We start from the raw sequence: 25,152 nt of genomic DNA on the forward strand, positions 1-25,152 counted from the left end.
ACTACTTATACTGGATAGAAAATCATTAAAATGTTAACTAAAAAACTCCCAAATGATATTAGATAAAAAAGGGAAAATTTTCCAAATACAGCATGTGGTGTATTCTTCCACGTTTTGGGTAGTAACAATTTAAAAGAAAAAAATGAAAAATAACGATAGCTTGCTGAGTTGTTAATGTAAACCCCTCTTGCACAAGGCAAACTTTCCTTAGAACTAGGAGCCGGTGAACACCGTTAATAGTTAAGCAAATCCCCGGTTGTCCCGGTCACTCCTTTTCCGTTCTCCGCTCTGGCGCCGCCCCCAGTTTCATCCGTACACACACCCTTACCGGCACATTCCGGTCGCTGGCTGCACCCTTCTCTTCTTTCTTCTGTACAAACAAGAAAATACTGAATAATTGAATATCAATAAATACATACCCTATTATTTTTAAAAAAAATATAGAAAGGCAGAAAAAAAAGTAGCGAGAGAAAGATACGACCCCTTTGTCTGAGAGAAAGTAATTGGGTTTTGTTTTTTTTAATATTTTTTTTTAATTTTATTTTTGTGCTTCGGGTTTGCGATTGTGTGTGAGATTGTCTCCTCCGTTTCGTTTCGTTTCGTTCACCGCTTCTTTCATTTCTCTGAGTTTGGCACAGAAGAGAGGGAAGGATTCGGAGGACGAGAGAAAAAGAGAAAGGAAAAACCTAATTGAATTTCTCTGTTTTCGGAAAATTTACGTGGGTTTTATTTTGTTCATTTGAATTGAAGAGTGGAAGATCTGAGTTAGGGTTTTCATTGGCGCGGCGTTTGGAATTTCTTGAACTGAATCGAAATGTTGGTTCGGGATGCGATTTCGCGGGAATTCTAGCTCCGATCTTGGCGGAATTGCTTGAATCTTAGGGTTGAAGAATGGACGTTGATTCGTCGATGGTGCCGGAGGCCGATCAAGATCCGGCGGTGCAGAACCATGCCGAGAGAGAGCAGCTAGGGGAGTCGCCGTCGTCGTCGCCGTCGAGCGGCGGAACTCCGGAACAGTCGCCGGTGCAACAGCAGGCGGCGGGGGGTGCTCAGGTGCAGCACAGTCCGGTGGTTGGTCCGAGGCTCGCGCCGACTTACTCAGTGGTGAATGCGATTTTGGAGAAGAAGGAGGATGGACCAGGGCCGCGGTGCGGCCACACGTTGACGGCGGTTGCGGCGGTTGGAGAGGAGGGAACGCCTGGATACATTGGTCCGAGGTTGATTTTGTTTGGCGGTGCCACTGCGCTCGAGGGGAATCCGGCGGCTTCAGGGACTCCTTCATCAGCTGGAAGCGCTGGCATACGTATGTATTTTACTTTCTTGTTTTGTTTTCCTGAAAACAATAGCGGAGCGTAGATGCAGCTGCCGAGTATATTGAGTTTTGGTTTTGTTAGTCTGATTAGAATTTGGAAATTTATGCTACGCACTTTGTATGCTTGAGGTATTTTAAAGCTGAGTTAAATTTAGCTCCACAAAAAGTTATTATAGATGTGTAAATACCTAGGCGTCGATTGCATTGTTGTTTTAGGTCATGGAAATGTAAATGTGATGACAGGCGGATGGTTATTCATAAACTATGGCTCTTGTGAACCTTGCTTTGGATACTTCATACCTAGCAACATAATCCAATAAAATGAGTTGAGTGTGTATAGAATATTTACTTATCTCGCTGTTTTATTGCTTTGTTTCCTTTTTTATGGTTGGTGGGTAAAATTAGAAGTATATGAAGTTTCATTTTAAAACATTTCCATTTTCTAGGCTTTCTGTCCCTCTTTGTTGGTGTTCTCACCAACATCGGACTGTTCTCCGTATATTAAGAACCGTAATTAAAACAGGTTTCTCAATCTAATTAATGGTGAAAATTACCTGCTTTTCTTATTGCTCTTCATTTATACATCTTTTATCCTTCCATGCAGCCATGCTAATATCATAGATAACTGCCAATAACAGAAGTTGCACATCCTATCCACGTGCATGCCTTTATTGCTTTTACGCAGGATGGGGGTGGTGCTTTGAACGTGGCTCTTCCTTCTTTAACTACACAGTCTATACTAATCATAAACCTCTGATCCTATGACTTCTGTTGGGGTGGCCCAATAAGTCTGAACTAGGGAGTAGGGAACATTTCATTCCATTGGCTGTCTTTGCTTCCTCCAATATAATGTGTCATAAGCATGGAGTCAGTGGTTTTTTCTGTTATTTTCATTGCCTCCATCTCATTCTGATCTATCCCATTCCAATCCACTTATTATTTTTACTCGTCAGTACTGCTATACTAATTTTATGCCAGAATTCTATTTCATTATTATTATTTATGTCTTCACCCATCACTGGCCAACCCAGTGAACCCCAATCCAACTTGCTGTGAATTATGCAATGATTGTGTCTGTCTGAAGTTTTTTATTGCCCCTTTTCCTGTTGCCTTCCTTGCTGTTGTATATGTGTATGCATATACTGCTAAAGTTTTTGTTTGAAATATTGATTGCGATGGATCATGGAAACATTCCGTAGTCCATAAACTTTGGATTCATAAAAAGAAACTGTTTTATATGTGGGGAGATGCTTGTTTGCATGTTTGGCTTCTTTGTTTATTTTCCGAATACCTGAAAATCTATTTTTTCATAAATTACAGCATGAAGTAGTGTCAACACTAAATTAACCCAAATTATGTGACATGGTTTCACATGGTTGATGGTTTGTTGTTGCTATTTGTGGTGTGATATTTTTTTTCTTTTTGAAAATATCCCAATTATTTGATATACTACTACTGATCAAAGAAGGGGAAAAAAAAAAAGAGATTGAAGAATGTTCGGTTTCTCATTTTGTGAGGGATGCTGCAAGATGAACAATGCTTTTCCTAGATTTCATACATTTCCTTTCCTTTGGATAAGTGCCAATATTGATTGGATTGGTTATATTTATGCTTGAAATTTGTCATGACTGGTATAATTCATTTGCGCTGCAGGTTTAGCTGGTGCCACTGCTGATGTCCACTGTTATGATGTTTTGACTAATAAATGGTCTAGGTAAGCTCAGGTTATTCTTTCCAGTCTTCATTAAGGCTTATCCAATGCTTGTATAGCCTTATGTACTTTGCTTCAGTGCTTATATAAGGAAAATTTTATGCAGGATAACTCCCATTGGAGAGCCTCCAACCCCAAGGGCTGCGCATGTGGCAACTGCTGTTGGAACAATGGTAGTTATTCAGGTAATGTGGAGAAGACATCTCTTAAGCTAACTAAGCATTGGTTAATTTATTTCCTCTCAATGATGAACTAAATTCTTAGTGGTGTATTGCAATGTAAAACAGGGTGGGATTGGTCCTGCTGGTTTGTCTGCAGAAGACCTCCATGTTCTTGATCTCACTCAGCAACGGCCGCGATGGCATAGGTTAGAATAGTAACATATTTTCTTTTCCTTCTTAATGACATTTATCTGATACAGTGGATTTTTAATGTCGTTTAGAGTTGGTGTTCCAGGCCCTGGACCAGGGCCACGCTATGGACATGTTATGGCTTTGGTGGGGCAGAGGTATCTCATGGCAATTGGAGGCAATGATGGTAACTACCCAAATGCTAAGCCCTTTTACATTGTTTGCGGTTTGATCTTTGCTCTGAATGTAAATTTATTGGAAGTTACACTTGTTTTATCCCCTCTTTCTAGGAAAGAGACCTTTGGCTGATGTATGGGCCTTGGACACAGCTGCCAAGCCTTATGAATGGCGCAAGTTGGAGCCAGAAGGAGAGGGTCCTCCTCCATGCATGTACTGTGTCATTGAATTTTACCTTTCTTGACTAATATCTAGACTTTGTTGTGCATTTATCAATTCAAATGCTATGAATATTATTACACCTTTCTTGGTTCATAGCCTTTGATGTCAAGGACTAGGTTCTGAGGGAAGCCCTTTCTTATTCCATAGGCTTTTATGTCTTGAACTAGGTTCAGAGAGCTAGCATTTACTGATTGTAATTGAGTTGAATAGATTTAAATATTTTGTTTCCACTTTTTTGATTTTATGTAGATAGGTTGGTTTGTTAAACTTGTATTCTTTGTGGATTAAATTTAGTTGTTAACTTTGTTTCACTTGATTTTATATTATTTGGATGTCAAAAAGTGGGTTGCCCCATTTTTAAATGGTTTTCTTCGTGCCTTCATTGCCTTGGGTTTGTTTCTAATTATCTATGTTCTAATTCTCCATCTTATTCTGCCATAGTGCCATGTCAAGTATATCATACATAGGTTTACTATTGCATTTTATACTTGGGTGGTATATTGGTTGATCATTGCTTTATTCTTTCTTCAGTTTGGGAGCTGTTTGATATTAGAGTAGAACCATCTTTATATTCTGTTTGCTTTCCTGTGTGATGATAATGAGGCTGCATGTTAGAGTAGGGCTGCTTGAATTGAAGCTTGACTTATTTTGTGGAATATGTTGGAAGCAGAAGAGTGAAATGTTATATTATTCTGCAATGGACAAGACTCTTCTAATGTGATTTTGTAACTACACTGAGCAAGTAATGGTCTATCTACCTTTAATTTAATAAAGTACATCATTATCTTAATCTTAACACTAAATGATGGAAGGATGAATACACCCTTGCTCACTTTGGAGACAAACTCGCTTTAGAGGAGGAGCTTTTTCCTTCTGTAATTTAGTTATTATTTGATCAATCATGACAAACTTTGCTAAAGTCATGATTAGCATCAAAATTTTTTGTGGAATGAAGTAAGCTCATTATTGCTGTGTTTTTATAAAGCGCAAGAGGATACTTTAGGAACCTTGATAAATGTCATCAAATAATCTGTAGTTTGTACAACTTCCTTGTATTTATTTAAGTTGGCTTTCATTTTGTGATTGAAATAATTTTTTACAATATGGGTTGAGTTGCTGTTTTGTGATTTGCTTTTGAACTTTTGAGCAGGTATGCAACTGCCAGTGCACGATCAGATGGGCTTCTTCTGCTTTGTGGAGGGAGGGACGCCAATAGTGTTGTGAGTTATATATTAAAAAAATTTCACTTTCTCTTTCTACTGATTTGATTACCTAGGAATCTTCCTCATACATAATCTTAGTTTGTCATTGATATTTTCCCTTTATATTCCCTTGTATGTGGCTTGCCTGTATGGTGGCTCATCCAGAGTTACCTTTGGCAAAGAGCAGAGAAGAGTTAATTATCCCCTTTTTGTAAGCTATAGAGTATAGAGGTAGCTTAAGATTGTTTTCTCAACTCATCCTACTACTACTTAGTTCTGCATCTACCTGCTTGCTATATAAGAAAAAATTATCATAGAGAAGAGAAGTAAACTATGGGTGAGGATGAGGTATCCTCAGAGTTGGAAAACAAAATCTAAAACAAAGATACCAGGAGTGGACAGTCAATTCCTTCTGCAAATTGAATTAATCCAAAGAATGGTATATGCCTTTTGATTCTTCAAAAATAAGTGATGTTCTGTTTATGGGCTTGATTTGCATGTGATACACATCAAGGAAGAGAGTGATGTAAGGCTAACAAATCTGTTGAAAATAGTGTTGTATTCATCCTGTTAAAACTGCTGTTTGAGCAAAGGAATTTACTTTTGAGGGAACTTTGAACTTCAAGATAGTTTTGTCTTGGAGAAACCTTCAACAGTTGATGGAATGAGTGAGAAATTTGAGGAGGATAAACAAGAGAATAATCCGGAGGTGCCCAGATTCCAAACCCTTCTATTGGAATATGCACAGAAGTGAGTAGATCAAGTGAATTAAGAAAAGTGATGACATCTCAATCCCTTCTGCTCTACACCATGTTTACTCTTAATTACTTACTTCCTTAGAGAGGTAGATCTTTGAATGAAAAGCCATAACCACATAACCCCTTCATTTTTTCAAAATACAGCACAAAATCCAACTAACTAACAACAAGTACCAAGATGATTTCATTGTAGATTGCACTCCCCTGACCAAGCATAATCTCTCTTTCTCCCTCATAATTTTTTTTTTTTCGAAATTTTTGCCTCTCCCTTTGGAATACGTATCTTTGTTGAATCTTGGTACCCTACACATTTAATTTTAGAATCTGACTGACCCATATATAGATATGGTTGTGATGGAATCCACTGATAAATAATTGAATGTTTTCTTTGATAATTAAATTAAAATAAATGCACTCAGAAGCTGTTGAAATTGAGAGTACTTTTTGGTGATAGGGTGTTGAAGTTCCGACAACTCTACCAAATATTTAATTGCTCAGGCAGGCTATCAACCTGCAAATAAATGTTGGACACTCTCCTGGCAGATGTCCTTGATAGTTGTGGCTATTTTATGTTCAAAATAGTGCATGTTTGGTTCAGCTTAATTTGAGAAAATAACTTTTGAAAAATAAGCAATTATTTCCTTGAAAAAAAAGAAAATCCAAACATGTACTTAATGTGTCTACTGATAGTTATTCCTATCCTATCAACTTCTGTCTTTTGTTTCCTATCATATTTTCTTATTAACAAACACTAGTTAGTGGATTCATGTAATTCTATTTAGTTTCTGTTAAATATTTTTGTGACTTGTGAATTGCTTACTTCTAACTTTCTGTTCATATTTTCTTCCTCCCTTACAGCCATTGGCAAGTGCATATGGACTTGCTAAGCATAGAGATGGTCGTTGGGAATGGGCAATTGCCCCTGGTGTCTCACCATCTCCAAGATATCAGCATGCAGCGGTGGGATTTAGGTTCTTTTATTTTTTTTCTTCATTGATTGTATATTCCAAGGATTGTAATTTACTTGTTTAATGATTCTAGGTGTTTGTTAATGCGAGGCTCCATGTGTCTGGCGGGGCACTTGGAGGAGGACGAATGGTTGAAGATTCCTCAAGTGTTGCAGGTACTTGATTGTGGTGTTGCTTAAAATTTGTGCGTATTGACTGTTTTTTCTTTGTTATCTTTGATCTTAGGCTAAAATGCAAAGTTATAACTGTTTATTGAAAAATCAACAGCTAAGATTGTAATAAAATATATGCACAACAAACTATGAAGTTAAAATCTTTTCCTTTAATTTTTAAATTGGCAATTATAACTTTCTACATAATCCTCTAAAGTGTATCCCTGACTTTAGAGGGGCCAAATTAGTTATGAACTAGTCATTGGTCTCCACACCCTTACTCTGTCTATCTTCCCTTACTCTTGTGGACATAGAATGACTTTTCTTTTAGTGAAATTAAGAAAGAGAATATTCTTGTTGAAAAATCCGGATGACCTGTTGTAAGCAATAACAAATACTTTTGGGGTTTCATTACTATTGTAGCTACTGTTTGTAGGGTAGCTTGCTGGTGCCTAGTTGCTGCTGTAGCCTTTAGTTATTTTTTAACAATGGTAATATTTTTTTTTGTATTTTTTATGTGAAAGCAAGATTTATTGTTTTAAGTTTTTTCTTATGTTTCTCTGCCCTGTTTATAGTGTTGGACACTGCTGCTGGTGTTTGGTGTGATACAAAATCTGTTGTTACCAGTCCAAGAACAGGTAGATATAGTGCTGATGCAGCTGGTGGAGATGCTTCAGTTGAATTGACACGTCGTTGTAGGCATGCTGCTGCTGCTGTTGGTGACTTGATTTTTATTTATGGTGGTTTACGTGGTGGTAAGTGATGAATCAAACTTTTATGGATTCATGTAAATGGAATTTACTTTCCATTTGCTTGACATCGCATGATAATTTAATCGCTGCTATACATTAGGTCACCCTGCTTTCTGATGACAACTTAGTAACTTTGTCGTAGTCGATTTACATGTTATATTTCACTTAGTATTTTGGCTATTTTATTTTATTTTATCTATATTTGGACTTGAAGCAGATGGTAGAGAATGTAAATGTCTTTTATATCTGAATATTGTTTCTTAAATGGTGCTAGAAGAGTTGGGAAATATAAACTTATGAAATAGCTTAAATTGCTTGATGAACTTAGCTTAAATTCTGTTGATCAAAAAGCATATTTAGCTAGGTGTTTTTGAGGAAAAAATAGAGTTGAATTGGAACTGTTAAGAGAAACATGGGGGGTAAGGGTATAATTATTCAACTAGGTTTATTATTGGCTTAGCTCATGGCAAGAGTAAAGAATTATAGATAATGCCAATTAACAGTTACTGAATTCTTTCTTCTCATATTTGTTTAGGGATTTAACTTATTGTGGTGAGTTGTAATATTTTACTTGATAAGCAAGACTAACTGTGACTGCAATTGTGTTTATGCTACAGGAGTCTTGCTGGATGACTTACTTGTTGCTGAAGATCTTGCGGCTGCTGAAACAACAAATGCTGCTTCACATGCTGCTGCTGCTGCAGCAGCATCTAATGTACAAGTGATACGACTACCTGGACGATATGGGTTTGTTGATGATAGGATAAGGCAAAACATGCCTGAAGCAGCTGCTGATGGTGCAGTTGTTTTGGGAAATCCAGTTGCCCCCCCTATGAATGGTGACATATATACTGATATCAGCACTGAAAATGCTGTGCTTCAAGGGTCCAGGTACAGAAGCTTTTATCATCTGAACATCTCATTGGGTGAAATATTGAACTGTTACTTTGGCTTCATCATTCATGTGAAGAATTTTGAATAGGCGAACTAGCAAAGGAGTTGAGTATCTAGTTGAAGCATCTGCTGCAGAAGCTGAAGCTATCAGTGCAACACTGGCTGCTGCCAAGGCACGACAAGTGAATGGAGAAGTTGAATTGCCTGACCGAGATCGTGGGGCTGAGGCAACCCCTAGTGGGAAACAAATATCTTCCTTGATTAAGCCAGATTCTGTGGGGTCAAATAGTATTCCTCCTGGTGGAGTGAGGCTGCATCACAGAGCTGTGAGTAATACACTTTGGTTGCCAAAGAAAAATTATGCTGTGTCAAGAATTGCATGAATATTCGAGCCCAATTTCTGTTTGTGGGAATTTTCTGCAGGTGGTTGTTGCTGCAGAGACTGGTGGGGCATTAGGTGGCATGGTTAGACAGCTTTCAATTGACCAGTTTGAAAATGAAGGCAGGCGGGTCAGTTATGGGACTCCGGAAAGTGCAACAGCTGCTAGAAAATTATTAGATCGGCAGATGTCTATCAATAGTGTCCCAAAAAAGGTACAGAGTTGTCTCTATAACTAGCCATAATTGATTGTAAATATTTATACTAATAATATTAGAAAATTATTAATGTTGGTCCACTATAATATTTTTTGACTATCAATGATGGGTTGCCACATTATTATTTGAGATTGACCTCTCTGACAGTGGATATCATGGTCAAACTCTTCTCAACGATGTTACAAACATATGCTTGGATGATCATGATAGTGTAAAAACTTTTAATGCTAATAGTGGATCAAAATTTCACTCTGTAAAAGCTAATACATATTTAATAATAAGGTCATAGTAGTGGGTCAGGTGCACTATATCTAATTGGCTTAAAATAACATGAACTATTAAGTGCCCACTTGAGCTACCGAATCTGGGAGTCATGTGTAGGATCAGGTGCAGAACATTTGATTAGTCATGTTTCATTAGCCCTCCTTTTGTTGTCATTGCCTACTCTACAACTCTTCTGCTCATGGAAATATTTTGAATGTGATGTTGAATCTTAATTTTTTTTTTTTATGTATGCATGATGATTTTTTTCATAACTATTATGTAAATCACCCAGCATGTTGGCTTCATATTATGTTCAGTTTGTTTCTTATGAATTTTCTGACTTTTTTTACATAGGTTATAGCTCACCTCTTAAAGCCTCGTGGTTGGAAACCACCAGTGCGTCGACAGTTTTTCTTGGAGTGCAGTGAAATAGCAGATCTTTGTGATAGTGCAGAGCGTATATTTTCAAGTGAACCAAGTGTATTACAGCTCAAGGCACCAATTAAAATATTTGGTGATTTGCATGGGCAGTTTGGGGATCTCATGCGCCTCTTTGATGAGTATGGTGCACCATCAACTGCTGGTGACATAGCGTAAGTTTCTTAGTTCCGACAGGTAGTTTTTTTTTTTATGTGAATAAAAGATAATTACTGTATGCCACTAATGTTGTGCATTACATTGTCTGTTTTCTGGCTAAAACCTCTGGTTCAATAGGTTATTTATCAGCGTGTCTAAGATGTTAAAACCACAACCTGCCTTCAATTATTTGTGCCAGTTGGTTTGCTACCATAATTCAGTTTCAACATTTGTCAAGTTCTTTAGATTGTTAACTTTATTAGTTTTTGTACTCATACGATGCTGTATTCTCTTAGCTTTTTACCACAAGTCTTGTGATTGATTATCCAACACAAACAGTTTAGTGGTCTTATGCTCTCTTTCAATTTTTTATATTCTTGTCTTTGCATTGTGATCTATCTGGCATGGGGAGCTAGCATCAATGTGCATGATACATGCATTCCCTTCTTGGAATAATAACGATATAAATCCATTGCTTTTGTAGTTTTTTATTTAAATATTGGTGCTCTAAATGGGATTTGTCCTAGGTGTAGCTTGTTACTAGATTGATTATTAGATTTAGTGCATATAAACAAATTGTAAAATGTTGATCTGTGAGTTTATGGATACAAACAGAAGAGAATAGGCATTTAATAAGCTTTTCCCCTTCCCCCATAGCTATAGCTAGCATAATATTTTGTTTGGACTATTTTAATGCAAGAGATTTTTGCATTTAATTTCCCATATTGCTAATTTTGTGTAAATGACTATCAGATACATCGATTATCTATTCCTAGGAGATTATGTTGATAGGGGCCAACACAGCCTGGAAACTATAAGCCTTCTGCTTGCTCTTAAGGTACGGTGAATGTATAGTTTGTCTTTTCGTGTTGTTTATCAAGTTTGGTGGTGTCAGGTTTATGCATACTTATTTGAATTTTGCAGGTTGAGTATCCAAACAATGTACATTTAATACGTGGAAACCATGAAGCTGCAGATATTAATGCCCTTTTTGGCTTCCGAATCGAGTGCATCGAGCGGATGGTAAGGAATTTTATATTTCATATAGTATTATAGTCTCATTAAATACTCAAGCAACCTTGTAATTTGCTGACAGGGTGAACGAGATGGAATTTGGGCATGGCACCGGATAAATCGCCTGTTTAATTGGCTTCCTCTAGCTGCACTAATTGAGAAAAAAATCATTTGCATGCATGGGGGTATTGGTCGTTCAATAAATCATGTGGAACAAATTGAGAATATTCAGCGTCCAATTACAATGGAAGCAGGATCAATTGTGCTTATGGATCTATTGTGGTTAGTGTAAATGGATACTTATACATGTTTGTGGCAATTTATTTCATGTCCTTTAGGAGGAATGACGGCATGCAATGTTTCTCTAGGTCTGATCCTACAGAGAACGATAGTGTAGAAGGGCTGCGGCCAAATGCCAGGGGTCCAGGATTAGTTACTTTTGGGGTGAGTGATTATTATCTGTTATCTTGTGAAATGTTTTTATTTTGTTATTAGTTTCCTGGATTGTGATATGAATAGATACAATATTTGATTTTCCTAGATTAGGCGATAAATATATTAATACTAATTAATATAGGTTTGTTAATTTTTTAATGAAAAATGTTATCAAAATCGCTTTTTTATTAGTTTCCTGGATAATGATATTAATAATGATCAATACAGGTTTTTGTGATTAAATTTGATGAATTCAGAATGCTCATGTATTAGTTGTTTTATTCTAGAAAATCCAGTGCAACTTCATTTTGAAGCATAGTTTGAAACTTTTAGATCAATTGTGTTTATGCTCTGAAACTTTTGTAATTGTAACATGCATCAATTAGACAATTATTTTCAAAGTTATGCTTAAAATATAGACTTAAAAAGTTCAAAAGACAAAAGCTGATTGCATCCATTTATAAATGCCGAAGCTTTGAGTTGTACTGCACTTCCCAAATCTCAATTTTCTCTTCCCCTTTGCTGACTAATGCCTACACTATATATTTTAATTGGTAATTGTAGTTATAGGCATTTGCCTTCTTGGATGTTGTCTGTACTTTCTCAGTTGTTGGCTTCTGTTACCTCAATGGGGTTTACTGTTGCAGCCTGATCGTGTCATGGAATTTTGCAACAACAATGATCTTCAGCTGATTGTTCGTGCACATGAATGTGTGATGGATGGCTTTGAGCGTTTTGCACAGGGACATTTGATCACACTTTTCTCTGCTACAAATTACTGTGGTATTTGTTACTGGCCTCTGCTTTGCACGCTTCTCTTAAAGATCGTTTTCCCTTCTAAATTCTGGCACTTCATTATGACAATAGGTACTGCAAATAATGCCGGGGCGATATTAGTTTTGGGTAGAGATCTTGTTGTGGTTCCTAAACTGATTCATCCGTTGCCGCCTGCCATTTCTTCACCAGAAACCTCTCCGGAACGTCATATTGAGGATACATGGATGCAGGTATTATTTCTAAATATTATTCATTAAATGGTTGGCATCCCTTGCGTGCTGCGTAATATTGCACCTATCAAATAAACACGTTCACATCTAAATGAATTTTGAGCTTATCTATTTCAGTGTTATGGGACTAAAGCTATCTTTCTGCAGTTTGGTTTTTGCTAATTCATTCATTTTTTCTTTTGGGGTTAAAACATGTATAGGAGTTAAATGCTAACAGACCACCAACACCAACTAGAGGCCGTCCTCAAGTAGCAAATGACCGAGGTTCGCTTGCTTGGATATAGTGGTCATTAAGAATGCCCCTATTTGTTTATGCCTTAACGGCTTGTGCTATCGCTGAATATACGGTGTCTCGTATATAACATGCCATTTATTGGGTATTCGAGCTTGTGATTTAAATACCCGAAGAAAGCTTGAAGGCTCAAGCTTTTCTTACTATGGTTCTCACCACTCAATCAGCTGGCCTGTGGAAGATGCAAGGTCGGTAGCCACTGCTAGGTTCACTTTGACGAAGGTAGAAGTTGCAGTCTGGGTTCCACCCACCCGTTGTAAATTGAGCCGTAGGTACAAAATCAAGGTCGCGGATGTCTGTGTCATGGATTGTCACTGCTGTCTATTTTTCTCATTATTTTTACATATTTTTTACTCATCGTCCCTAGGTTATTGTTTTTTTTTTTTTTCAATTTTTATTTTAAATCAAGAGGACAAGGAGGGTTTTGCTTTTTTTTTTTTTTTTTTCATGTGATGGTGAGATATATAAATCAGAAATCTTTCCTGGGGTTCCATGTATCATAGGTGTTGTTTTGCGTAATTCCCATCCATGCTCTGTACAACTAATTTTGTGTGAATCAACATATTCTGACAGAAATGTGAATTTTGAGAATAGAATTTTATATATTGCCTTGTGCATCACATAACTTGGACCTTTCCATCCAGTGTATGGCACTTGCGGGCTAATGTTTGTTTGGACGAGACAGAGAAAGATAACGACACTTTTTATTTGACTGGAGAAATTGATTTTTTTTTTAAATCTATAATTCAAAATCTTCTCTATATTTTCTTTTCGTTGAACCAAACGTAGGATTAGTGTGATTTCAGACCACAAATACCAATTCATGCATAGGTTGAGTGAATTTGATTTCTTTTACCTTTTTGAAAGATAAAATATAAATGTAAGTGCTAACTTAAATTACGGTTAAAATCTTATTGACTTCATAATGTTAGTTATCTGTGCATTTACATTTTATCATAATATTAGTTACTTTTAATTAACAATCATAAATATATCTTATTCTCTAAAATACATTTCATTTTAGAATAACAAATTCCGTTTGAGTTGCCGCACATAATAGTTGAAGTGAAGCAAAAAAAATCACTTTTCTTGAAACCATGATAAATTATCCCTTGGTCAAGTTAAGCACATGAAATTCAGCTGAAAGTTAAAGTTTTATTTAAAAATATGAAATTTTGACTAGTTTATAACTTGATTATTATTTTTTATTAAATTTCTTAAAATATGTATATTTTATTGTATTAAATAAATGTTTTTATGCTAGAAAATGAAGCGAGGAGAGTAAAAGTAAAAGAAGATCTTACATAATAATTACAATATATTATTGAAGTTTCTTTTAATCTAAAGTTAACATTTTTTTTGTTATAATATTATATAAACACAAGTTGTTTAGTAAAAATAAATAAACCTACACTGTCTGCTGATGAAGGGCAAACCAGGACGGTTGCAAATATGAGGGGCCAATTAAAGTGTTCGATGATGATGTGGCCACCACCATCGTCTCTGAAGTAGAGGAATGAGATTTAACTGGATTAGATCAATATTATTAAATATAAGCATAATGGAAATCCCCAAAAACCTACGTGTAACCTAACACGTCATCTGTGGATATGTTTATTAGAGCAGTAAATACACCATTTTTATTTTTTATTTTTTGGGTTGCTAAAAACAGTAGGTAATGGTTCGACTCACTGGTTTGACACGACTTCTATCACAAAATTACTAATGATGGTATAGAGCTTAAACTTCGAAGCTATGTAACATCCCAAAATAAGATTTCATGCGGTTGAACAGGTCGACATAAACTAGATTACACTCAATATGCTTCCCATAACACAATGATAAATATTCTTACAGTATCAAGTTGATGCAGCAATAGCCTGCTTGAGTTCTCTCAAACTCCCTATTGATTGTCTACAGAATCTTCAATACAACGGCAGAACCTAACCTCTCTTTACAGGCCTCTGAACATAGGATTTGTTGGGATCTTCTGTCTTAAGCTTAGGTGGGCGAATTTCTCCTTTCTTATTCTGCAGATTGAAACGTAATGAAGTCAAGCAATTCGTCACTTCTTTTGCTCAAAGCAATAGTAGACTGAATATTTGCATGACAATCAAGTTTAAGACTCTCACCTTCTTTCCACCCTTCATAAAATCTCTCCAACTGGATACCTGATAATGAAATTATTTGTGTTAATTTATCCTTCCTTTTGGTGGTAAAAATCAAACATGTTACAGGACAGCACAAAAATAAAAAGAGCACAAGAAGCTTTGTCCAATTGTAAATAACCCGTGCAGAATGATTTGATAGGAAATGTTCCCAATCTCACCAGTGATTTAAACCTAAGAAAAGCAACACAACATTCTAAGATATAAATATTTAATTTGAAGTGGTGCATCCTCTGTTCAAACACCTATTCGCACGTGTGCACCCACACACACATATACTACTATCAACTGATAGGTTGCCATGCCACACTGGCCTTAAACTTCATCACAGATATTAGTTCCCAGGCATTAAAAAATGAAATTAAAATTACTTTTAAGTAAATAGTCAACTTGATGGTTGATGAATAAATGAAGATAAAAAATGAAACAATAGAAAACTAACCCTCTGTTCTCTTGTTCCTTCCCATTCCTCCTCATGTTCACGCTTTCTTTTCCACATCTCTTTCTGTTCTTCTTCATCCCTTTTTAATCTTCCTTCCTCCTCTGATATCTACACGATCATAAACAATTGAGGTCACAGAACATGAATTACTAATGCGAATAATTCCTCTCTAACCCAAGTTGGCATAAGCAGGCAATTCTCTACTGTCCATATTTACACTTTCTTACTACTGACAATTCCCAAGTCATACTGTTTTCTTCTTGTTTTGCCATGGGGAGAAAAAGGGGGTCTTGGAGTGGGGGAGGGGAAGAGAAAGAACTAGAGCATACCCTCATTTGCATTTTTCTTCTCCTCCATTCCTGATCTGTTAATAGTTCACGGACCTTCATTTTCAGCTCTTGTTGGAACTCCTCTGATTGTTCATATTGCTGGTCATATTTACCCTGAGATGCAGAAGAGACAGAGAATGATGCAAATGGAATAGATTTTTTTTTTTTATCAAGAAAAAACAAATATATATTGCCCTTATAATATTTGTAACATACTTTACAAGATTAAAATCCAGTAATCTCACTGTTGAGTGTGTATTTATTCTGCAATGGCGCTGTGAAACTAGACTGGTCGAGCAGAAAAACATGCATGCAAAAGGGAGGGAGATAGGGAGCATTATAAAAGTAAAGGTTGTGCATTCTGAAGTGATTAAGGCCACAACCTGAGATACAATTATAAATGCTAGTAAAATTACACATACCTCTTCAACCAAAGATTTAATTTTTGAAGCTGTATCTTTCTTCAACTGCTTCTTCCTCTTTACTCTAAGTTCTTCTGTAGGCCACATCAATTGGGAAAAAATGAGTTTTTTTTTTAATGTCCCAAAATTTCTAAGATGACATTTATTCGACATATACACAGAAGCAAAATAAAAGAAAAAAAAAAGAAAAGAACTAAATAAATAAATAGAAAAGACGGAAGAAAAACATAACATGGACAATAAAAGAAAAAAATACTTCTTCTTGGGGGTGACAGTGAAGACTGAAGAGAATACTTCTCTTTTTTTGTAATAATGAGAATAATTTATTCAAGGGTTAAGAAAAAATACAGAAAAAAATCTTGTTTTAAAATTTGGGGGTGGTGGTCATGAGGCACCACTCAGGATCCACTACACACTTCCCCTGCTCGAAACACATGCTACAGTAACTCTCCAACAGTGTAATGCAGACATATGAACAAGCAAAAAGAACAGACACCCAACCAAAAACTTATATGCAGGAGGAGTAAACCACGGTACTCAGCAGACAAACAGTCCATAATAAAAACTTTTAACATGAAAAAAGAAAATATTTTTTCTTGGGGGTGTGTGTGTCTTCTAGAGTTACAAAGACAGAACTAGGTTTCCCAATTATGCAGAATCACCTTTCTTAAAGTCCAATACATTGAACCCTAATGAAATGATACAAAATGCCTGGTAAAAAAACAATTTTACACAAACCTTTTGCTGAATTTACTTGGTTAAGAAGGTAATCTCTTTCATTTTGATCAAGCAATAATTGCTGGGCTTTTGCTAGCGCTGCATACAAGTAACACAACTTTTAAGAAATAAACATTAACTTTCATATGAACCCTCTAGCTACAGAACTTGTAATCATAAATTCATAATTGATATCCAATTTTGAAATACTAGCTGCAGAAATACTAAAGTGTGTGTGTATATATATGCACCTGCAAAAGCCTCTTTTGCCTGTGGGTGTTTACATTTGTCAGGGTGAACCAGTAATGACAGCTACAAAAGATTAGCAAAAGAATGTGTTAAAAGAGGCCAACAAAACAGTTAAAACTTAAAACAGCCCTCATCAAGAGGAAGGAGTTACCTTGCGATACTGCCTCTTGACATCATCAGGCGAAGCCTCAAATGACAGGTTCAGATACTCAAATGGATTTAACTTAAAACACGAGAGAATCCTGCAGAACAAATTAAAGCAAAGAAAATGTTGACAAGCAAAGCGCACACATAATTCAATACAACAATAACATTACTTACTTAGAAGATAAATGTTTCGTTATAACTTATAAGAACCAAATCCAACCACTGAACACAATCTTGTTTCTTTTCTAGTTTCTATATATCTTCACTAGGATCCTTTCAGCCACTACCATTGCCTACAAACCATCAATTACCGATTCCCCATCCCTTCCTTTTAGGTCTCATAATCACTGTCATTCATGCATCTCTCAATATCTTCACCTTATATAATTTAACCTCAATATGTAGTTGACAATCATACTAACCCTAACATATTATTTGTATCTATCTCTTCCAGTTTTTATTTTTTATTTTTACAAAAATCCATTCAAATATGAAAAACAAACTACATAGTCAATTGTATACTATGAAGACACCAATAACCGAAACAACGCACAATTTGAAATCATCACAGCTGAGGAAGGGGCATGCATAGAATTAATTATACAGGAATAACTGCCAAATAAAGAAACCCTAACAGTGGTAACAAAGAACAAATTAGAATCAAGTAGAGAGAGAGAGAGAGAGAGACCTGATTACTTCATTGTCTCTCTCTACTTCGCTGACCTCGGCGAAGAAGCTTTTGAGAAGCAAATTGTCGTCGACGTTGGTCTCTCCCATTACCACCTTCACACTTCCTTCTTCCCCAACGCATTCGATTTAGCGTTTTCTCTTTTACTATTTAATTTCTCCAAGATGAATGAAGGGAGGTGTAAAATATGAAGTGGAGAGTTTTATTTATTATTAATTATTAGTCTAACTTAACATATTTTATAAACATAATTAGTTTCAAGTCGAAGGTGGATACATTTTTATTTTCTTACTTTATATTTATTTTTTTACTTTAAAAAACTATATTTGAAAATATATTAAAAATCCTAATTTGTAAATGGATAAAAGTTTCTTATTGATATATTTTGTTCTGTTTCTTTTCATCTAATTTTTGAAGAAAAAATAAACATTTTACTTTTAGAAATTTAAGATGATATTAAATATTTCTGAAAAATTATATCCTTAACTTAAAATAAAAATATTTAATTAATAAAAAAAACACAACATGCCTCGATGATAATTTTAATAAAATTATAATATTAAATATAAATTTTAAATGTGTATTTAAAACTAATGTTTTAGAAGGAAAATGTTTGAAAGATAAGAAAAACATAATTAGAGAAGAAAGATATTTAATACAAAATTCTCGAAATTAAAAAATTAATAGAATTAAGACAATTTTTTAGAAAATTATAAACCCCATCTCTTGTTTAAAAAAATTTAAATAAAAATAATTATCACATAAATTTTATTTTTCTTCAAAATATCAACTCTATTAAAACGGATAAACAAATTTGGACCAAATAGTACTAAGATAATTATCAATTGCGATGGACGGGTGATTTTTATAACTTATATATACAATACAAAAAAAAAACATGCATTTAGTGATAAATAAGAAAAATAATGTTAACATAATTAAAAATTCACTGCCAAAACAAATATTAAAGTTACTATTCTCTAAAAATTAATTATAACCAGTAAGTCAAATTGATCCTTAAATTTTGAATGAACTCGATTGTAAAAAAAAAAACAATTTATAAGGTATTTGAATTTTTTTTACTTGATTTACTTATTGATTAATTATATAGATTAACCAGTAATAAATAAGTTAACTTGTGAGTTTTAGTTTAAATTATTATTTTATAATTAATATTATTTATTTATTTATTTATTTTACGAATTTGAGATTTTGAATAACTAACTCAATAGTCTTAAATGACTAAGATGTTTATGCAAATTAACTTAGTTTATTTTAGTATTTTATCTTTTTTAAAATTTTAATGTTTGAGTTTATGTTTTTATTATTTTTTTGTCGTTTTTATTTATATTTTTATGATTTTTTAAATTTAGTGAATCAACAAAATTAGTAGATTAAGTTGGGTTAGCATTATTTTAACTCACTCCAAAAAATCAATGGCAACGAGTAAGAGTTACCCTGTAGGTTGTTATTTAGCAAAATCTAGCTTTCTGACCAGCAACAAACAACATCTTCCACAAAAATTGTCCTATAATCAATTGATTCTCTCAATGACGAAGCATTCTTCATAGAAAAAATTCCTTAATCATCGTTTAAACCATTTGGAATTATAATTTTTTGGATCACAAACAACATACACAGGAACATATGGTACTAAATTCATGGCGGGCGATGAATAACAGGATAAGTAAATAAAGGAGAGGTTCTCTCTCCTTTGGCCCAGGTCCAATAGAAGAAAGAGATAGTATTATGAAATGTAAGTTACTACAGAAAAGTCAGTAACACGTGATGCTTGCTTTATCATTAGCTACAAACAGTGGAGGTGAAATCACACTCCATGTTAATATTTTTATATTCCCATGCTTGCTTTGTTTTCTATTCATAAGTCGTCACCTCACCCACAGAAAATTGACAGCCAAAATATATATTCAATTGAAGTTGGTGATGTTGTCATCATCCTCTCCATATTTGTTTTACATGTCATTAAAAATGCAGTGTTGATGTTGCAACTTCTTTTAGTGGTAATAAGTAGCTAAAATTTTGATTTTATTTCTAAGGACCAAGAAATGCAAGATGCATGGATAGTTTGTAAGACAAGTATTAGCTATGGTTAGGTTTGATAAAATAGTCTGTATTAGGAATTACGTAATTAAGAATAACAAACACAGATATAATCAACAAATATCCATTATAGCTTTTAAATTTTCTTGGCTATGTATATATTAGTCACTGTCCAAACTTAGACTGAGGAGGGGCAAAACATATCAGGGAATGATCATGGTGTTCCCAAAAAATAAGACCAGTTAGGCAGGACATGACCCATTTCTAAACCCCATTGGCTTGGATTACAAAAGCAAGAAAGTTGAAAAGCTAAGGAAGGATGATAATTTTAGGGTAGGACAAGACAGTCCACACCAGGTCAAAGATGAGCTAAGATTACATTTGTGTAGTGTGTATGTATTTAGCCAATAGCAAAGATAGGCATTTAAATAATATTATATATGACAACACTGTTCAAGTCATTTCTATGATCTTACAAATAAAGTATTCTCTCCTCTCTCACTATCCCTTTCTCCCACTCCCTTTTCTTTTATTTGACTACACTAAACTCCCTGAAAGAGTGGAACTATGTAGAGATAAAAGGATGGAGTAATAAATAGTGTTTTGAGCAATGGATTTTGGATTAGCAGTGGGGTCGTACGCATGATGAGGTTGTTGTCATTGTTTGTGACTCAGGAGGTGGCAATGCAATAGGGTTCCCAAAACAGAAAAGACCTTCTAGAATCCTTGCAACTCTTCAAATTATGCACCAAGTAATCACCATTCTTCCCTCTTAGAATCAACAACTGCTTTTGCTCATTGGAGACCTTGTTCATGTCCCCAGAGACAACAACCTTATTGCTTTTCAAGGGTGACTCATTGTTTTGTTGATGATGTTTGTCTTTGTCAAGTGGGTTAACACTGGTAACTTTTGATGGAGGCTTGGTCCTCCAATAGTACTCATAAGCATTAAAATTGAAAGAAGCTGCTGCTGCTGCTGCAGCAACTGATGCCACAGCTGGTGCTGATGGAATCAACCTAGCCACCCTTGGCCTTGGAGGAAGTGATTGTGCCACTTGACTTGGTTTCACTTCCATCACATTAACATCCTCAAAATTGGTCATTTCATTGAACTTCTCTGACCACTTTGGGTTCCTATTCACCAACCCATTTGGCTTATTCATCATCAAAGCCATCCCACGAACACCACTACTTATCCCACTTGACAACAAAGGCGCTTTCTCCATCACACTCTCCACATCCCTATCATCACTCTCATATTCCACAGCCTCTTCTTCCTCTTCACCCTCATAGTATTCTTTTCCTCCAAAACTCTCTTCCTCCAACTGCTCCACATCATCATCATTCTCTTCCACCTCCTCCTCCTCCTCCTTTTGCTGATTGGCAAAAGTGAGTACAAGACGACCCTCTTGGCGTTGAACATTAAAATTGTTAAGAGAAGGAACAGACACAGCTTGGAGGACCAACCTTCCATTGTCACGATGGGAACGCATGTGAAGTGAGGGACTAGTTTGATGATGAGAGAGTGAAGGAAGTGGTGGAGGGAAAGAGCGTGGTGTTGAAAGCTTTTTTGTAGCTGTTGCAGCATAATTGTACTTTGGCACTTGTAACTCTTCTTCTTGCTGTTGTTGTTCTTCATAAGTAACTTTCTCTTCTTCTTCTTCCATATCCCCTGTTTCAGATGAAGGGGAAGAGGAAAACAAGCCATCAGAGCCAGTTTCGGAGCCAAGACTCTCAGTGCAAATTTCAAGGCTCTTTTCACTCAAAGAGCTTTTTGATCTTTTCACGAGAGGGTGAACATAGGGAGTCACAGGAAGAGATTTTGAGATTTCATCATTGGCCTTGAGGGATACGATTGAGCTCCATGTATCAAATGGCCCCCCTTTCTCTTGCTCCTCCTTTTTGTTCCTTTGGATTGAACTCCAAATCTCAAGCCTCTCTCTTTCAGCTTCAGCGTCAAGATCCTTGTTCTCTTCATCTTCAGAAGAAGAAGAAGAAGAGGAGAGTGATTCAGCAATGGTTTTGGAATGCAAGAGTTCCTCACATGAAGCAATGTTCTTCATGCTTTGAGAGAGCCATTTCTTTGATGACATGTCCGCAGAAAGAGTCCTTCGTAGAGAAGAAGACGCTGAGGCTGTGTTTGAGTCCAAAATGGTGATGATGCCTTGCTTTTGCTTCAGCATCGTAGTCTCTTCCTCTGTCTTTACAGAGGAAGATAACAAGCCTTGTTGGCTTTGAACTTTGTTGTTGGTCAAAGTCATAGAAGTTGCTGACATGTCCAATAACCCAAAGGTGAAGGAAACTAGTCTCTTAGCTGCCAAAAACAAGTAACATGAATTTAGAACAAACCACCAAATAACAACTACATCCCCAACAAATAGGAGCAGTGTACGTGAAGTGAGTAGCAGGCGTGCAACGGAAAGAAAATTTCAAGTTTCAAAGCAGAGTCAGATAGGTAACATGCATGTGGGGTTTTGGAAAACGCACATTAAGTAAGATAGTATTAAATAATATGTGTTTACTATATGAAGAGTATAATAAAAATTAAATAATATCCTTTATGAAATTTATTTTTTTAGTTGTATGTAAAATTTTTAATTATGAAAGAAAAAAAGGATGGAGTATTATAAATATAAATAAGCAATGGAAAATACAAAGTATGTGAAATTGAATTTACCTGAAGCAACACAACAACATCCAACAGAGGTCTCTAGTTAGAGACCACTGGGAGTGCAAGTTGCAAGGAGGGGGTGATGATGATGAGGTTGAGGATGAGGATATGAGGATTTTAGTGTGTTGTGTAAGTACAATGGGCAGTAGAGGAATGGCTTGTGGTTGATGGCAATGGAGGGAAGGGGGAATGAGGGTATTTGTAGGGGGCCAAAAGCTTTAAGAATCGTGTTCAATGGACCCCACTTGCGCAACGGGAAAAGACCCATTTATTGGTTTCCATTTTTTCAGAAAAATGGGTTTATTGGCACTGTTTAGGTGTAAATGTTTGGATAGGGATAAAAAAAAAATGGATATAATTCAGTGTGATTTTGTAAGAAGAGAGAAATAGAAAGAGATAAAGAGAACTCCTAGGGACATTATATATATTCTTAATTATTATCTAAGTTTTATTAAAAATATAAAAATATTAAATAGAAGTGGGAATGAGTAAAATTCATTCGATTATGATAGTTTTCTATAGGTTTTAATTGATAAATAAAATTGTGTTAAAAATATTTTAAAATGTATTATTAACTCTTTCAAGAGATAAAAGATGTTAATTGAGGGATAATAATGTTAGAGTGTTTATATGTGGGATTTGTTTATTATTATGGATAGAGGTCTGTGATGTATTCTGAAAACGAGATCGTGTCTATTTATTTTAGATGATTGAAAGCTATAAATTCATGCATATTGTAAATTTATGAACATGTTGTCATGTAACGGGAATGAAATTATGTATCTGTGCTTCTTATCTTCTTCTGTATACCTCCGATGAAAAAAATATAATATCTGCACAGAAAATAATATGGTGAAAACTGAAAAGAAAGCATGCATACGTAAGAATACAGCCTTCAAATGTTTTAATATATTAATGTTATGTATAATTATTTTGTCTGTATCTTTTTTTAATAAATATTAAATAAGTTTAATATATGTCAAAAGATAAATAAATAGACTAAATTTTATGTTGAGCATTAAATAAAAAGTTCTGTTAATCTCAGCTTTTAGAATTAAGTTTAAATATTTATAAATAAAAAAAATATATAATTATTATATTAAAATTATAAAAATATATTAAATATTTTTTGATAAAATATTATTATTATTAACTGTTTATCTTATTTTTAAAGAGTAAAGTCAATAAAATCTTTAAATAAAATACAAATAAATTGAACTTTAAATGTGACCTATTTTATATGTATGAGATGGATCAATTTCCAAACATGTATATACAGATAAAGTCTAACATGAATTATGAACAGGGGTCATAAAAGTAAGAGAGATATTATTTTTACATGCACTTTTTCCAATACATATTTATAACTCTTTTGTTCATTTATATTATCAATTTTATTAATAGTTTAAGGATTATAAATAATAAATTTTATTGCATATATTTTTATTGTTTATTTTTAATCTTAAAAGTTAAAATTAATATTGTTATATTATTAATTTATTTTAATTATAAAAATGTTGTATAAAAAAAAATAAAGTAAAAGTAACCCATGATTCACATTCACACCTCTCCCACTGAAAAAATGTAAAATAAAATAACGAAAGAAACATAGAAAGTGAGGAAATTAATTTGCACCATAACCTTACTCAATGGAGAAAAAGCAGCTAGCATGTACATTAGTATTGTTACCAATTAGGTAAGACAGAAAATGACATTTATTGGGTGAAATTGGCTTAAGATGGAAGCAAAGGAATCAACTTTGGGGAGAGGACAATGTGATTGGCGACTAGAAACCCGCAACTCAATCCCATAGCCTGATAGAAAGAGAATACACTTACATGTATATATTAATTTAAAATAGGAATAGTTTAATCACAAGGAATAATGTATGTGGAAACAAATGAACGCGCGTCACGTCTTGATTTTGGGGGACCCCTTTTGGATACAAGCCTCACTTCATCTCTCCTTGTTTGGCCACTGTAGTTTTTGCATTTGTGCGTGTATAAAGTCATGTGGTTTTATACAGATAAAGGACCAATACATTCACCGCTAGATGGACACTAAAAGGTGATGATGTTGATCAATTCAAAGAGTATATAGAATAATACCATACGAAATACCAAATAGCATAAACAAATTATTAATGAATGAATACAAAGAGCAATTCAAAACCAACTACTATGCTTTGCCACAAACTGAGGAACGCAGAGAGAGTAACCAGATGCCCCTTGTCTGCCTATAAACTATAAAGCAATGCCACTCAACCTACAAAGCTTATCTACAATGTTCAACGCTATAGGCTCTCCATATTTTTATTTTTCTTTTCAATTTTAACCAAATGCTCGACTACCCAAATGCCAAGGTAGATGCCACTCCCAAGATATTTACATGGCAACTGGCAAGCACCACTCACTACTTAGCATACACCTTCATTTCATATTTTATTTTCTTTTGCTCCAAAAATTATATCCAACCATCAAAGTTTGTGATTGTGAGCAACTTTGTATAAATTCTCGTAGCCCGTGTCACATAAAGTTAACTTTTTAAGTTTTAACCATTCATTCTGTAAGAAAAG

General features: G+C 34.8%; 3 protein-coding genes across 5 annotated transcripts; 1 reads left to right on the top strand and 2 right to left on the bottom strand.

Moving 5' to 3' along the window:
- Window positions 1-186: 186 nt before the first annotated feature.
- On the top strand, window positions 187-14,372 carry LOC113857372 (serine/threonine-protein phosphatase BSL3). Of its 2 annotated transcripts, XM_027489172.1 has the most exons (21): window positions 187-1,303; window positions 2,966-3,026; window positions 3,130-3,208; window positions 3,311-3,390; window positions 3,466-3,560; window positions 3,664-3,763; window positions 4,923-4,992; window positions 6,591-6,692; window positions 6,774-6,855; window positions 7,428-7,607; window positions 8,222-8,495; window positions 8,587-8,824; window positions 8,922-9,092; window positions 9,714-9,952; window positions 10,689-10,773; window positions 10,860-10,958; window positions 11,032-11,231; window positions 11,318-11,393; window positions 12,032-12,167; window positions 12,252-12,391; window positions 12,592-14,372. In XM_027489172.1, exons 1-21 carry the CDS (start codon window positions 892-894, stop codon window positions 12,673-12,675), a joined length of 3,003 nt encoding a protein of 1,000 aa, XP_027344973.1. In that variant the 5' UTR covers window positions 187-891; the 3' UTR covers window positions 12,676-14,372. The 2 variants fall into 2 exon arrangements, with proteins under 2 accessions (XP_027344973.1, XP_027344974.1); XM_027489173.1 differs by lacking the exons at window positions 12,252-12,391; window positions 12,592-14,372 and having other exon boundaries at window positions 11,949-12,057.
- A 24-nt stretch (window positions 14,373-14,396) lies between these two features.
- On the bottom strand, window positions 14,397-18,023 carry LOC113857373 (dnaJ homolog subfamily C member 8-like). Of its 2 annotated transcripts, none has more exons than XM_027489174.1 (9): window positions 17,846-18,023; window positions 17,162-17,252; window positions 17,013-17,073; window positions 16,783-16,860; window positions 16,045-16,118; window positions 15,623-15,736; window positions 15,294-15,401; window positions 14,816-14,854; window positions 14,397-14,713 (listed from the first exon to the last, which is right to left on the bottom strand). In XM_027489174.1, the coding sequence occupies exons 1-9, from the start codon at window positions 17,932-17,934 to the stop codon at window positions 14,627-14,629; spliced, it is 741 nt and encodes a 246-aa protein (XP_027344975.1). In that variant the 5' UTR covers window positions 17,935-18,023; the 3' UTR covers window positions 14,397-14,626. The 2 variants fall into 2 exon arrangements, with proteins under 2 accessions (XP_027344975.1, XP_027344976.1); XM_027489175.1 differs by having other exon boundaries at window positions 14,604-14,713; window positions 15,677-15,736; window positions 17,846-18,003.
- Window positions 18,024-19,205: 1,182 nt separating this feature from the next.
- LOC113858041 (protein FAF-like, chloroplastic) lies at window positions 19,206-22,748 on the bottom strand. Its single transcript, XM_027490450.1, has 2 exons — window positions 22,584-22,748; window positions 19,206-22,220 (listed from the first exon to the last, which is right to left on the bottom strand). The coding sequence occupies exon 2, from the start codon at window positions 22,180-22,182 to the stop codon at window positions 20,578-20,580; it is 1,605 nt and encodes a 534-aa protein (XP_027346251.1). The 5' UTR covers window positions 22,183-22,220; window positions 22,584-22,748; the 3' UTR covers window positions 19,206-20,577.
- Between the last annotated feature and the right edge of the window lie 2,404 nt (window positions 22,749-25,152).

This window comes from Abrus precatorius, unplaced genomic scaffold (genome assembly GCF_003935025.1).
Source record: "Abrus precatorius isolate BTA unplaced genomic scaffold, Abrus_2018 Scaffold2, whole genome shotgun sequence".
Classification (NCBI taxonomy): domain Eukaryota; kingdom Viridiplantae; phylum Streptophyta; class Magnoliopsida; order Fabales; family Fabaceae; genus Abrus; species Abrus precatorius.